Source organism: Oncorhynchus mykiss, chromosome 13 (genome assembly GCF_013265735.2).
Source record: "Oncorhynchus mykiss isolate Arlee chromosome 13, USDA_OmykA_1.1, whole genome shotgun sequence".
NCBI classification, from domain to species: Eukaryota; Metazoa; Chordata; class Actinopteri; order Salmoniformes; family Salmonidae; genus Oncorhynchus; species Oncorhynchus mykiss.
Window position 1 is genome coordinate 48,725,854 of NC_048577.1, and position 13,727 is coordinate 48,739,580.

At 41.5% G+C, this 13,727-nt stretch overlaps 1 protein-coding gene across 2 annotated transcripts; it reads right to left on the minus strand.

Annotated features, from left to right (window-relative positions):
• Positions 1-5,285: 5,285 nt before the first annotated feature.
• On the minus strand, positions 5,286-13,218 carry LOC110486652 (ER membrane protein complex subunit 10). Of its 2 annotated transcripts, XM_021558413.2 has the most exons (8): positions 13,065-13,218; positions 10,917-10,983; positions 10,681-10,793; positions 10,473-10,583; positions 10,185-10,369; positions 9,941-10,031; positions 6,176-6,276; positions 5,286-5,534 (listed from the first exon to the last, which is right to left on the minus strand). In XM_021558413.2, exons 1-7 carry the CDS (start codon positions 13,158-13,160, stop codon positions 6,187-6,189), a joined length of 753 nt encoding a protein of 250 aa, XP_021414088.1. In that variant the 5' UTR covers positions 13,161-13,218; the 3' UTR covers positions 5,286-5,534; positions 6,176-6,186. The 2 variants fall into 2 exon arrangements, with proteins under 2 accessions (XP_021414088.1, XP_021414087.1); XM_021558412.2 differs by lacking the exon at positions 6,176-6,276.
• Between the last annotated feature and the right edge of the window lie 509 nt (positions 13,219-13,727).

The following is a 13,727-nucleotide window of genomic DNA, read 5'->3' on the forward strand; positions in this document are numbered from 1 at the left end:
CTGGTAACTCTAATGAACGTATCCTCTGCAGCAGAGGTAACTTCCTTTCCTGTGGCGGTTCTCATGAGAGCCAGTTTCATCATAGCGCTTGATGGTTTTTGTGATTGCACTTGAAGAAACTTTTAAAGTTCTTGAGATTTTCCGCATTGACTGACTTTCATGTCCTGAAGTCATGATGGACTGTCATTTCTCTTTGCTTATTTGAGCTGTTTTTGCCATAATATGGACTCTGTTTTTTACCAAATAGGGCTATCTTCTGTTTACCACCCCTACCTTGTCACAACACAACTGATTGGCTCAAATGCATTAAGAAAGAAAGAAATTCCACAAATTAACTTTTAACAAGGCACACCTGTGAATTGAAATGCATTCCAGGTGACTACCTCATGAAGCTGGTTGAGGGAATGCCAAGAGTGTGCAAAGCTGTCATCAAGGCAAATGGTGGCTACATTGAATCATTTCAAATCTCAAATATATTTTGATTTTTTTTAACACATTTTTGGTTACTACATGATTATGTGTTATTTCATATATGTTATTCATAGGTTTGATGTCTTCGCTATTATTCTACAATGTAGAAAATAGTTTTAAAAAAACAAAAAAACAACCTTGAATGAGTAGGTGTTCTAAACGTTTTGACCGGTAGTGTATATGTGTGAAATTGGTTTTGATTTAGAATGGACCAATATCATGGACCTCTCTCTCGAAACTGTGGTTCATTTTCATGCCAGCCAGGTATGCTAATCTCCTGCTGTAAAGATAAGCAATGTGCTTAATATTAGGAAAGTTGAGAAATAAATATAGTAGGCCTAGCCTATAGAAAGGTGATGGAATATTGTGAATGTGAGGTGTGGAGCAAAGTGCGGAGCTATTGAATGACGTTTGCATTGCCCTTGCAGATACTGTATGATTCTTGGGCTGCGGGCTTGTGTTGAAGTGTTCTAGCTTGTAATGTCAAAAGCCATGCTGTCGGCATCCTCAGATACTGCCTGGGAAGGTACACCTTACCTGCCTCCTATCTCCAAATAATTTAAAACAGGAGGATTTCTGTATTTCTGTAACAAAATAACTTCCTGACAGGACACAGTGTTTCATTGGGTCACTGTGTTCGGGGACATCTAGCTATTAGAAGAGGCATTTTAATGAAGTGAAAGAGCCTGCTTCGTGCTGGCCACTAGAAGACCAGATATGTTGAGTGTGTGGTATGCTAATAAACATCAGCATTCAACACCCACAGCGTAGGGCTGTCAGTGTGTGGACTTAAAGAGTATTACACTAAGATCTTTCAGCACTCCCCGGGTTGCTATGCATCATTATTATATAGACTAATACCACCACGGTATATTCCATACAGGAACATGTCCACTCACTGACTTATCTGATAGCTAGTGTTTTATTCCATTTGTTACGAGTTATGATAATGTTATAGTGGTATGGTGAAATGACTCAAATAATGGCACACTACGCATACTGTACCATATAGATTTAGAAGCATAATTGTATGTGGGACTGTAATGCTTTACATGCCCTTGCGATCATGTCCCTTTTTTGACGCCCTGTTAGGAGCCAGTTACCAGCTGATTGAAAAGCCAGGTGCTTTCCTCCTCTCACGTTTCTCATGGTGGCTGTTTTTCTATGTGTGCTTTTGGGTCAGTACGAACTTCGCAACCTTTCCAGCAACTCTACTTAAACTGGCAACCCAGGACCCGCAAATGCAATGAAGCTCGTACATGAACTTTACCAAGCTTGTTAATGCTGAATTTAAGCAATGGCTAATACACTTCTTGTAAAAATGATTACATTGTTTGCTACATGTACTAATGTAATGTATAAGAATTGTTGTTCATGACTTATATATGATAACGTGTTCTCATAAATACACGGAGGAGGTTTTCGCGGCATAGGTTAAGCCTAGTCCAGGACTAAAAAGCACTTTCAATGGAGATTCACTGTCTGGGAAACCGCACCATGGTGTACCATGTATACATGAGTTACAAACCGTTTACTAAGTAGGCCCTCGAAGGAATAGAACTTGGTAACCTACATTGTGCTTACAGAGCAGAGGTACAGACAAGGTAAACATTAACCAGCATTAAAGATGTTTGCACTAAATATGTTTTCCCTATAGCTGTGCCAGAGCAACATAAACCCCATAATACTCCTTAATCACAGGATATCCAAAGCCGGGTGTCCCTGCCCACGCACGGTGTCATGGTGACATTGTTGGTTTCTTAGCGACAGGGAACCCAGAGATTTATGTGGCACCACCGGCATGCAGGCAGCAGCCCAATTGGTCTGTAAGATTTATCTTACTCTCTTCACCCTTCACTCACTCTATCCTCTACCTTCTTTCTCATCCTTTAATTTCTTATCCTTCGATTTGTCTATTATCCCCCCTTTCCTCTATCCCATGTGACCATCCTCACTTTTCCAAATTTATTTTGGTTTCTCTTGCTTAGCTATCTGTGGCCTGTGATATATTATCTGTCCTTGACACCATACATCACTCCATAGTGCTATGCAGAGACTTATATATTGGTATATTGATATATATGGGTAGGCCGTCATTGTAAATAAGAATTTGTTATTAACTGACTTGCCTGGTTAAATAAAGGTTAAATAAATACGTAGAAAATATTGAGAGGCTTTGGTGCTATGAACATGGCTGTATGCTTATAATATACACACCTCCATGGGACCCTGTATTACCCACTACCCAACGTGTGTGAGAGTGGGGAAGTTAAAGCATATGAGCTGGACAGGAAATATTTGAACTTCAACACATAAAACATCAATATACCGCTCACTTTTGCTGGTAGACATGTTCTGTAACACAATTATCCAATTTGATCACACATCAAACAGTGTTTCATCTAGAGCATGGACTTGTTTATGCATTTTCTTAAATCCCTTTTTAAAGCTAAGCAACAAACTCATAGGATTCCATTCTTGAAGATTCCAACTCTCATGTGCACCAGTGTCATCTTCCCCCAGCTTCCTGGTAGACAGGCATTCATCAGGGCTGGTGCTGATAGGCTCCTCTGGATGCAACCTGGACTCATGGGTAGATGTAACATAGTAAATGTAAATCCTGACACTCCAATTAGTATATGTTACGTTTCCTATGGTATGTATTAATTTGTGGATGTCCATCATCCATTTCATATGATATGCTATGAATTACAATTCGTATATGTTACAAATTGCAATTCGTAAAATGTTACAAATTCGTACAATATGTAAAGCATTTGTTAAACTTATGACATGTTATGAATTCCAATTTGTTATGGCTAATGTTAGCTAGGTGGCTAATGCTAACATTAGCTAGTCTAGAAGTTAGGGTAAATTGTTAAGGTTAGGGGAAGGGTTAGCTAACATGCTAAGCAGTTGCAAAGTTTCTAATTAGCTAAAATGCTAAAGTTGTCCTTGATGAGAATCAAACACGAAACCTTTGGGTTGCTAGACGTTCACGGTATACCCCCGACCAACCACCCAACTTTCGTTTTTGCCTTAAGTAATCTTCTGTCTTATGTAACCATACCGAACATAACATATCATACTAATTTGAGTGTCCTGGATTTACATTTACTATGTATTTACTATGTTACATCTGGTCTATGAGACCAGAATGCTGGATGAGAGCTATTTGTGGAGAAAGTAAAAGGTGACCAACTACCTAATGCTGATGGACAGGCTGGTGTTACGAATCATTTATGAATAAGGATGATTTTTCATTTAACAAAACATCCGTGGTTAGTTTGAGAGAGATTGGAGAGCTGCAATGACGTAGATATAGGTCAGGTGTAACATTCAAAATCATATTAATTCAGATATATTCATACATATAAAATACAAATATAACAATGTACCTGTCGGCTGCCACTAGAAAGACACTAGAAAGACAATCAGACATATTTTTCTGATATAACTTTCCCCACATTGCTTGAGTGTTTTCTACTGTCATATGCCTTCCCACCTGACACAGTGGCATATCTTTTAACTAACAAATTACTTTGTCGCTCTCTCCCTTCTTCCATTCAAGCTCTCCATTTTCCTTCAGCTGTCCTCGTCACCTCATCCCTTCCTTTCTCAAGTTAACAGAGCGAGGTGGGAGGAACATGGGGATAAGGTTGAGGTTAAAGGTTTCAGGGCAGAGCCTAACATAATGCTGTGTTTGTAGGACCAAAGTGGTAGCTGGTAATGTGGGGTGGGGGGGCAGAGGACACTAAAGCGAGGGAGCTCAACACTGAGCTTCTGAAAATAAGGGGCTACACTTCACAGCTGTGTACATAGACTAAAAACAGACAAGTGAACGTTGAGGCTGACTGACGAGGGGTGGCCATGTTGACACAGGGGTTCCAGAACATTCTGTCTCTAAAGCTATACTGCTGGCATTTACAATCCCCCTAGCCTGACTCATTCTTATAAATATGAGGGAGAGGAGAAGTGTAATTGGAAGACAGTGAGAAGGGTAGAGACCAACTGGGAGATGGGTAGAGACCGAGAGGGGGAAGAGTGGTAGAGAGACAGAAGGAGAAGGGTAGAATCAGAGGGAGAAGGGCAGTAGAGACACGGGGATAAGGGTAGTAGAGACAGACAGAAGGGTGGTAAAGACACAGAAACTATGGCTTAGAATTCAGCAAAGATGAGATGGGAGTAAAGGCAGAACTAGAGAGCCAGGCAGAGAATTGAATAGAAGCAGAAGGATTTTCACAAGGAGGGACAGAGTAAGAGATCAGAGAAGAAATTTGAGGAGGGTGGTTGGACTTAACCAGTGACTCAATAGTGTCCTGGCAACACTGTATTATTGGACTGTGAAGCATGACTGCTTCGATGTGGTTTTATGTTCCCGCCAGTCAAGCCGTGCAATAAAATAGAGATTAATGGCAGGACAGGGTATGTGATCTGAATGACAGTTCTCTGACACTGCAATAGCTAAACACATATTAAACACACCTTATTACACTACTGTCTACAGCTATTACACTAAGTACTTTTAAGAATTACCACAAACAAAATGCTGCAAATATTGTCCATGGTGACATGTTCACGAAAGCGACAATTTCCCTTTGTCATCCTCCATTGAATTGCGCTAACGTTGAACGAATCTTCAATAAGGCATCGTTCTGGATGGGCAGAGAAAGAGGACATCTAGTGGAGTAGAGAAGACTGAAAACAACTCCCATTTCCTTCTTTACTCAGCGTCCCCCACCCACCCCACTCTTGAATATGTTTCCAGCGGCATCATACTGGCTATCAATACCATAGTCAGACAGACACAGTTATCAGGTAGTAATAAATATTTTATTTTCCCCCATCAGTTCAATATTAAAAATGAAGTTCATGACATACGTTCTCAAGGTTAGCTCATCTGTCTCATCTCTACATAATTATTTACAAGTAGAAGAAACTGCTCCACATAAATCATGTTGGCATGGCGATCATCGGCCTCCTCCATTAGCTGCTCCAACCCCGGACTGATCCTGAGCTCCTGACATCATCAGGAAGAGAACGAGGGGAACAATGTACATCCACTGGAGAGAGGGAGGCAGATGTTCATGTTATTATCAAATGATACAAGATGTTAATCTAACTCAGGGTAAGACTACAAGCTGTGATTAGTGATGCTTCTCCTGCACAACAGTCCCACAGTTTCATCCCGTTCAATGTCCACCTCACTCAGCAAACGAGAGAAGGACAAAGAGTGGCTGAGAGAGTGAGGTGAACAGTGAAGTGAAACACATCTCAGGGTCAATGCCAATGAAAAGTGTGTAAAAGAAGGAGGCACAAAATGACTGTGGTGACTTTGGCTACTTAAACTGTGATAATCTAATCCACTTTAGCAACAAAGGTGTGTATGTTGTCCAATCATATTTTACCAGAGTGCTTCAGCTTATTACTAATCAATGGGACACACCTGGATTAATTAAAGGTCTGCAGTGACACAAAAAAAACTGATCATTAGCACTGGATCATTAGCATTGACCTTGAATGACAAGGACAGGAGAGGAGGGACAAACAGGAAAAATGATTAGTGAAAAATGTTAGCGTTAATCAAATCAGTGAACAGTATAACACATAAGCTTGCAAGAAGCAGAAGAGACATGGAGCGCGGCACAGACATAGGCTGACAGCCCAGAGTGAGTTGCTGAATGAGCCAAAGTGAGAACAGTACTTGAGTGGGAATCAGCTCTGCTGCTCTTCGGCTCCCCCTGCTGAGGGTTGTGCCGAACTGCTGGCCATGAGGAAGATTGCACCTCCCAGAATCAAATACCACTGGAACACAGCACAGCATAGCACTAAGTCAACAAATGGCACAGCACAGCACTGAGTCAACAAATGACACAGTCACACTCAGCAACACAGACTCAGACAACAGCACTGATTAAATCAAACACAGCAATGGAAGCACAGCACATAAAACAACACAGCACAGAGCCCTATACTATGAACGCGGTTTGAGCAGTTAGTGAGGTAACGTTGGTCAACCGAGTTAAACTCGGTATAACTGATACCACGGAAGTGGCTCACCTTTTAGCCAGGTACATTTCTATGGCAACAAATCCTTCAGAACTACCCTGCTCTCATTCAAGGTTAACTCAGGGCTAACTCAATTTATCCTGATTGAAGTGTCTGAGCTGCGAGTCGAGGACCAAACGCAATCAGACTCCCTCCCTCTTGCAAAGATTGCATCACCATCCCCTTAATTTGAGGAAGACGACTTTGTGTGTTAAAATACGTAGAGTTAGCGGCAGGCGGACAACCAATATCAACCGTTGTAGTACGGATAAAGCCTGAGCTGGAATGTGAAGCTAACTGAAGCTGGCTAGCTAGAAAACCCAGAGTAGCTTCAAATCGTAGCATACCCCTCAGGACAGGACATATCCGTATTGGTTAGACAAAACAAAGACACCTAACAACATGCAGATATACACTGAGTATACCAAACTTAAGAACACCTTCCTAATATTCAGTTGCACCCCCCTCTTTGCCCTCAGAACAGCCTCAATTCATCAGGACATGGGACTCTACAAGTAGGGCTGTTACAGTGACCCCATTACTGCCACACCGGCGATCACGAGTCATGATTACAGTCAAATTCCACGTGACCGTTTAGTTACAGTAATTAGGCTTCTCCAAGCTCTTATGCTGCTGCTGATCATTAGTAGCCTACAAAACTTGCTATCTGCCTGGTACTCAGCTCTCTATTGTCCCTCTAATCACTTTGACATCAATGCAGATGTAATTGAAAATCAAAACACTAAATGAGAGCCCATGCGTGTGATGGCCTCTATTAAAAAGAGGAGGATCCCGTCAGCTTTCTATGGGCTAGGCCTACTATATTTATTTCTCAACTTTCATAATATTAAGCACATTGCTTCTCTTTACAAAGGGAGTATAGCCGACCTGGCTGGCAAGAAAATGAACCACGTGAAAGTCGTCCTCTATTCGCTGTTTAAGTGCATAGATGACATGTATTTTCTCACCCTGCCAATTCCGACAGGTGAATGATAATGGTACATTCTAAATCAAATACTTAATAATGTGTGCAATTTAGTTATGTAAAGACAAGAATAAATCAAGAATAGTCTGATGGGTGATAATATTAGTCTATCACTTGTGAATGATGTGTTATAACTTGTGAATGATGCCCAGCTTGTGTGCAGTAAGGAAAGAAACAGCGCATGCCTTTTATTGGTGACTTTTTCAAATCATAGTCGCACACGTCATGTAGCCTGGCCTATATGTTTAGTTGTGATACAAACCATATCAAAAGTGGCCAAATAACTTCTTAAAATGAGGCATATTAAATCAGCTTTACAACGGGTTCAGAGCCTAACTGGCATACATACGCAGCATGTGAGTCAAGAAGACCATTTTCACCATATAAATACACCTTTATTTATTTATATATGTATATATATAAAAGCATTACATGTATAATTGCATTTGCGGTCACATTTGAGAATTATGTTTTCCCAATAATGGACATCCGCACTTTTAGCCTACTGCCAGGTGCACATTGCTGCGGTTATAATGTGAAGAAATGCCTAATAGTTTAGCAACATTTTCAACTAAACGTTCTGATCTGTTGTGTCAGCTTCATTGCTTAAAATATGTTTTTTGATGCTAGTGGTGGTATTCATTTGGGATCTATCCCATCCCACAACTGTCCCAGACTATTTTTGGAATATTTATTTTTTTCGCACAGAATGTCAATTTTTGTACTATGGAGGATGGTAGATTGACATAGTCGAGTGCCTTTGCTATTTGTTAGGCCTGACGAAAAGTAAATGTGGACAGTTCTTTCAATATCTTCAATATGCGCCTCGGAATTGAATAAGGACGCGCGCAGTGGCGTCCCCGAAGTGTCTGTCTTCACTTGTAGCCTGTGAGAAAGACATGATCACGTAACGGAGAGCCATATGAGTGAGAGGTGCTTTATATTCAGCCCAAGGGCATAACGGCCACTGGTGGCAATGGCATGAATTTTTTTAGGAGCAATACGGCCACACAAAGGGGATGCCGCCAGGAAATTCAAGGCATTATCAAGTGCTTGTCAAATTGTGAATGAGAGACTGATGTGTACAACCTGCGCAAGAAACAAAGCAGAGCTCATGCCTTTCATGCGACTTTTTTCAAATCATCATTACAGTCGCATCATGCAGCCATAGAATGTATTACAAAACATATAGCCCAACATTTGTATCACAACTAAAGTTACATAAATCTCTAAATTAAGCATATAGGAGTACCTGTTCCTTTGTTAATTGCTCAACACAGAATAGCCGCATGTGCGCCCTCCCTCAAATCAAAATATCCTTTCTATTTTATTCAACCATGTTCAATTCTATTCTTCATATTATAAAATAATATAAAATAATGCCACGGAATTCTAAGCAAATCTTGTCTGCTAAATGAACTAGTGCAGCCCACAGCCGTATGGCATAGCCAGATCAGGGCCTAACACTCAGAGTATGCTACCCTGTTCTGAAATAGACCACATTTTCTTCATATCATGTTTCTTTAGACCTGTCTAAAATAAATCATGGATTTATTGTGATGGTGTAGGCTATATTACATGGATTTATTAGACTTGATGTAGATGTTCCAAAGATCTCCATCAGTGGAGTTTCGCAGTTTCACTGTACCGGCCGTGTGTACTTAGACTTGCATGGCTTAATCTTTGAGACAAGCATATGCTACTGGCAGGATCAACCACAGCCACTCACAACATAGAGGTTGTACCTAGGCACACTAAGCAAAGAACAACCAGGGACCGGTCCTATCCCGTAGGCTATGCGTGGAAGACAGGAGATGCTAAATGTGTTTATGTTAATTAATGGTAAATTACTGTGAGACCGGCAGTTATTTGCTTGACAATCACCAGCGTATGAAATGTCATTACCGCCACAGCCCCATCTACAAGGTGTTGAAAGTGTTGATGTCCTTTGGGTGGTGGACCATTCTTGATACACACGGGAAAGTGTTGAGAGCGGACAAATCCAGCAGCGTTGCATTTCTTGACACAAACCGGTGCGCCTGGCACCTACATACCCTGTTCAAAAGGCACTTAAATCTTTTGTCTTGCCCATATACCCTCTGAACGGCACACATACACAATCCATGTCTCAATTGTCTCGAGGCTTAAAAATCCTTCTTTAACCTGTCTCCTCCCCTTCATCTACACCAATTAAAGTGGATTTAACAAGTGACATCAATAATCTTTCACCTGGATTCACCTGATCAGTCTGTCATTGAAAGAGCAGGTGTTCCTAATGTTTCGTACACTTAGTGTATATATATAATGGAACAGAGCAGCTCAATACTGAACAGCAGAGCAGAGTTTAAAAGACTTGAAGAGCCCAGGGATAGACCCAATAGACGGCCATAATGACACAGTGCAGGACACAAACCACAGATGTCTATGCACACTTACATATTTGGCAAAGAAGGATTTCTGCTCCTGTGGCTTGCCTCTCTTTTCATGTTCTATGTCCATGCGCTCAATAAACAGAGCCGTCTCCGGCCTGGGGGAGAGGATGATGAAGAATATTGTTAGTCAGAGAAAGAGAAAGGTTGAAGTCGACCCAAAAGAGTTAGAAAATCAAATCAAATGAAGATTTGATAGAGCAGGAACCATATTTCTGTGACCAGAACATCAATAAGGACTGATGACTCACTGGGGTGCATTGGTAGGCGGTATGATGGTCAGCGTAGTATTAAAGGCCTCCAGATCAACTTCGTCCTCCACCTCTGTCCCCCGACACGCGCCTGGAATGGTCACTATGGAAACGCCGATGAGGTAGCCTGAGACATCAGTGTGGAGGGTGATGACATCGCTGAGGTGGGACTCAACTAAAGAGCACTGAGGGAGACAGAGAAGAAACAGATATGTTTACAAAAGAAAATGCCAATGAGGTGTGTTGTCTTTTTTATTTCAGCTTGCTATGAGGGTGAGACACACATACCGCTCTGACGAACGCCGTCAGGTAGCCATCCATCTGGCGCTCTGTCTGCCTGTCTGTCAAAGACACTCTGGGCACTCGGATTTTGTACAGACCATCCACAGCAGCCACTTCCTGTGTCAGAGGGAGAGGAGGGATACAGATTCAGAACAAAATCCTGACTGCTGACAGTAAACTCCAAACCACATCTGCCTCTACCTTCCTCTCCCACCTTCAGATTGTTCCTGTCCTCCTCTGATAGCTGGCTCTGGGAGAGGGACACACTGGTCTCCCTCCCACCCCTTAACTGCAGAGCTCCACGCATACGGAACCGAGACACATCATCTGAAAGAAAGAAATGGTATAACAACACATGATGAGCACCAAAATCGTGACCTCGATATCTCCTTCATTTGGTAAATGGAACCTTGAAGAATAACATACCACAGTTAGACAATACATACTCACCAACTTCAAAGGAATGCTCAAGAGGGACAGAGAATCCACTGAAGTCTGTGTCCAGCCCATCACCAGTCTGTGGAGAAGGAAATAGATGCAGTTTTACTAGAAAGAATAGATTCCGACTCTTGCTTACAGGTACACTGTGGTTGGAATAGCTTCCTGTTTAGATTAAGACACCGCGGAGCTGGAGCGAGATATGGCTTGGAAAACGTACCTCAATCCACAGAATTGTGTTGTACTACAAATTGTCCAATTATCCCAAATGTTAGACCGATAATTTATTTTTTAATGGCAGTGTCTGTCAGCCAATCATCTCCTTTGTTGTGTCCCCGACTAAAAAAAATATTGGTCGACCAAAAGTTGTCTGTTCTTTCGACCAATCGATTGACATATCCTATGTGTTTCAACTATATGCACAGAGCCTGTCCGATGCTTTAAGTGAACTGTTTGATGAATTAGTTAAGACACAAATGACTAGAGGGAATCCGACCGCAATTGATTTGATTGTGCTGCCTGGCTCAGATTTGCTGCTCAGTGTTAAAAAAAAAAAGAGACAGCGAATGACTGTGTGATTAGCACCCGTTGTCTCTCTCTCCTCCCTGCTGCAGAGACCACCACAGAACATCAGTGTGTATAGTGTTGTCTCTCTCTCCTCCCTGCTGCAGAGACCACCACAGAACATCAGTGTGTATAGCACCGTCTGTGTTGCTGAAGCTGCAACAGCCATTTCTGACTGAAAAGTTCTGTTACCAAAATTACTCATTTGTTTAGGAAAAACTATCCCCATTCCCTCAACCTGTGCTCTCTTTATGTGACACATGTATGCTTCACATGCACGTGGCCAATAGGGCCTGACCTATAGCATATCATAATCACATCAATAAATTGGTTAGAACAAACTCTGTACACCTTTACACGTGACAGCAAAATGAATGCAGAGGACGTGACAAATAAACTTGAAGCAGGGGAACGTTTACTGGTTGCGCAGGAGGTAAAGGGGAAGCCAGATGTGTGGAATAAATTTAGCTAGTTGTGGAAATAACGTTACATTTTTAGTAGCACATGTCTTAGACTGATGAACTGTGCCATTTCAACGGCCTCCACAATGGATCAGTTCACTCAGACAGGTGTCTTGTACACCATTATTATTATTTTTTTACTAAAGAAATCTCAGTCGACCAACAACCTATCAACCAAACAATCGACCAATTGACTAAATGGGGTCAGCCCTATATTCAACACGACCTGTCATTCCATAATGGCTGCTGTGGCTACTGCTATCTAGCATTAGGACTAAAAACGGCAGTTTTCCCCCCAAAAAACTAGCAGTCCTTCATTCTTCTCGGTGTAACAGTTGGGATAATGGGACATGTTTTAAGTGTAACGCATTTTCTCATCCCCCGTGGTGTATTAACCTAAACAAGAATCGAAACTATCCGACCCAGCGCAGATGTAAACAAGCGTAGGATCGGAATCTATTCTGGCTAGCAGTTTTACTTACTGCATTGGCAGTTCCCAGGGCAAAACTAATTTGATTGGCTTTTGAAAGTTGGGGTAGAACATTTTTCAACAGAAGTGCTGCAGCAAGAAGGAGCAAAAAGTGCAGTTAGCTAACTAGGGCCCCAATGGATGCTGTAATAGAGATATCTACCCTGGGAACACTTTACAATGAGCAGTTCAGATGTAAGATGACATTTCCACAAATTGGTCCTGCCATTCAAACATAGTGGTACTGATCCGAATTCTTCTTGGCTTGATTTACAGTGCGTATGTGTTGAACACATCCGTGCAATATTACAAATGACTACCATAGCGTGACAAATTGAGCACCACCACCAAGGCAGTCAAAGCCACCTACCTAGATAACGTTAGCTATCTAACTAACTACGGCTAGCTAAACAACATAATATCAATCTAGCTAGATTTACTATAACGCTAATTTTGCTGCCAACGTTACGTGTTTGATATGCGTTGGTGAAAACATTATCTGCACAGTAAGTAACGCTGTATTGCATTCATGCGTTGTATTCATTAACTCATCTGGCTAGTTAGCTAAGTTCGGACGGTTAGCAAGAGCTAACAGCAAGTACCCTAGTTATCTAAGTTAATGGAATTAGATATTGGCAAATAAAATCAAAAGTGGTTTTGACATACCTTTCTGCCAGTGTTGCAACACGCAAAATCAGCACACAATATAAGTATTGTGGGAATAATTGACAGTAACAAAAAGGACCGTGAAACTGAAGCCATTTTGTCGGACGGTGCGTCAAAGTAAACATGGAACTACAATGTTACGCGTTGACGTAACACACTGGAGAACGAGCACCAACCTATAGTAAACTGCAGGTGGCGATAGAGTAGCGTTGAGAGCAAACTTCATGCAGGACTGTTGAAATGTCTAGATAGGAGATTGAAAAACGAAAGTTGGCGGAGTGGCGTGGAGGGGGGTTGGGCAGGGGGATGGAGCATTGGAAGTTAAGACCAGGTTTAGCCATTGTTCTCTATCTTACTTCTGGCCTTCACAAGAGAAGGTCACAGTTGTTTTATAGGTTGTTCTTCATTTATTTGGCGTGGGCTATGGACAAACAGTAGCCCGTGTGAAGTTAGGTTAATGAACCGTAAACTTGTAAACTCAAACCTCTGTCTGGACAATTGTTCCTCTATGATCTAGTCAGGTCATTTAAAAAAAACATTACAGTTCCTCAATGTAGGATGCAAGCATTTTTGTAAACGTGTGGTTAGCGTGTATTTGAATACATTTTTTATTTTGTTTAAAAAAGTCGAATAAGATAGTACTTTATTAATCTCCCAAAGGGG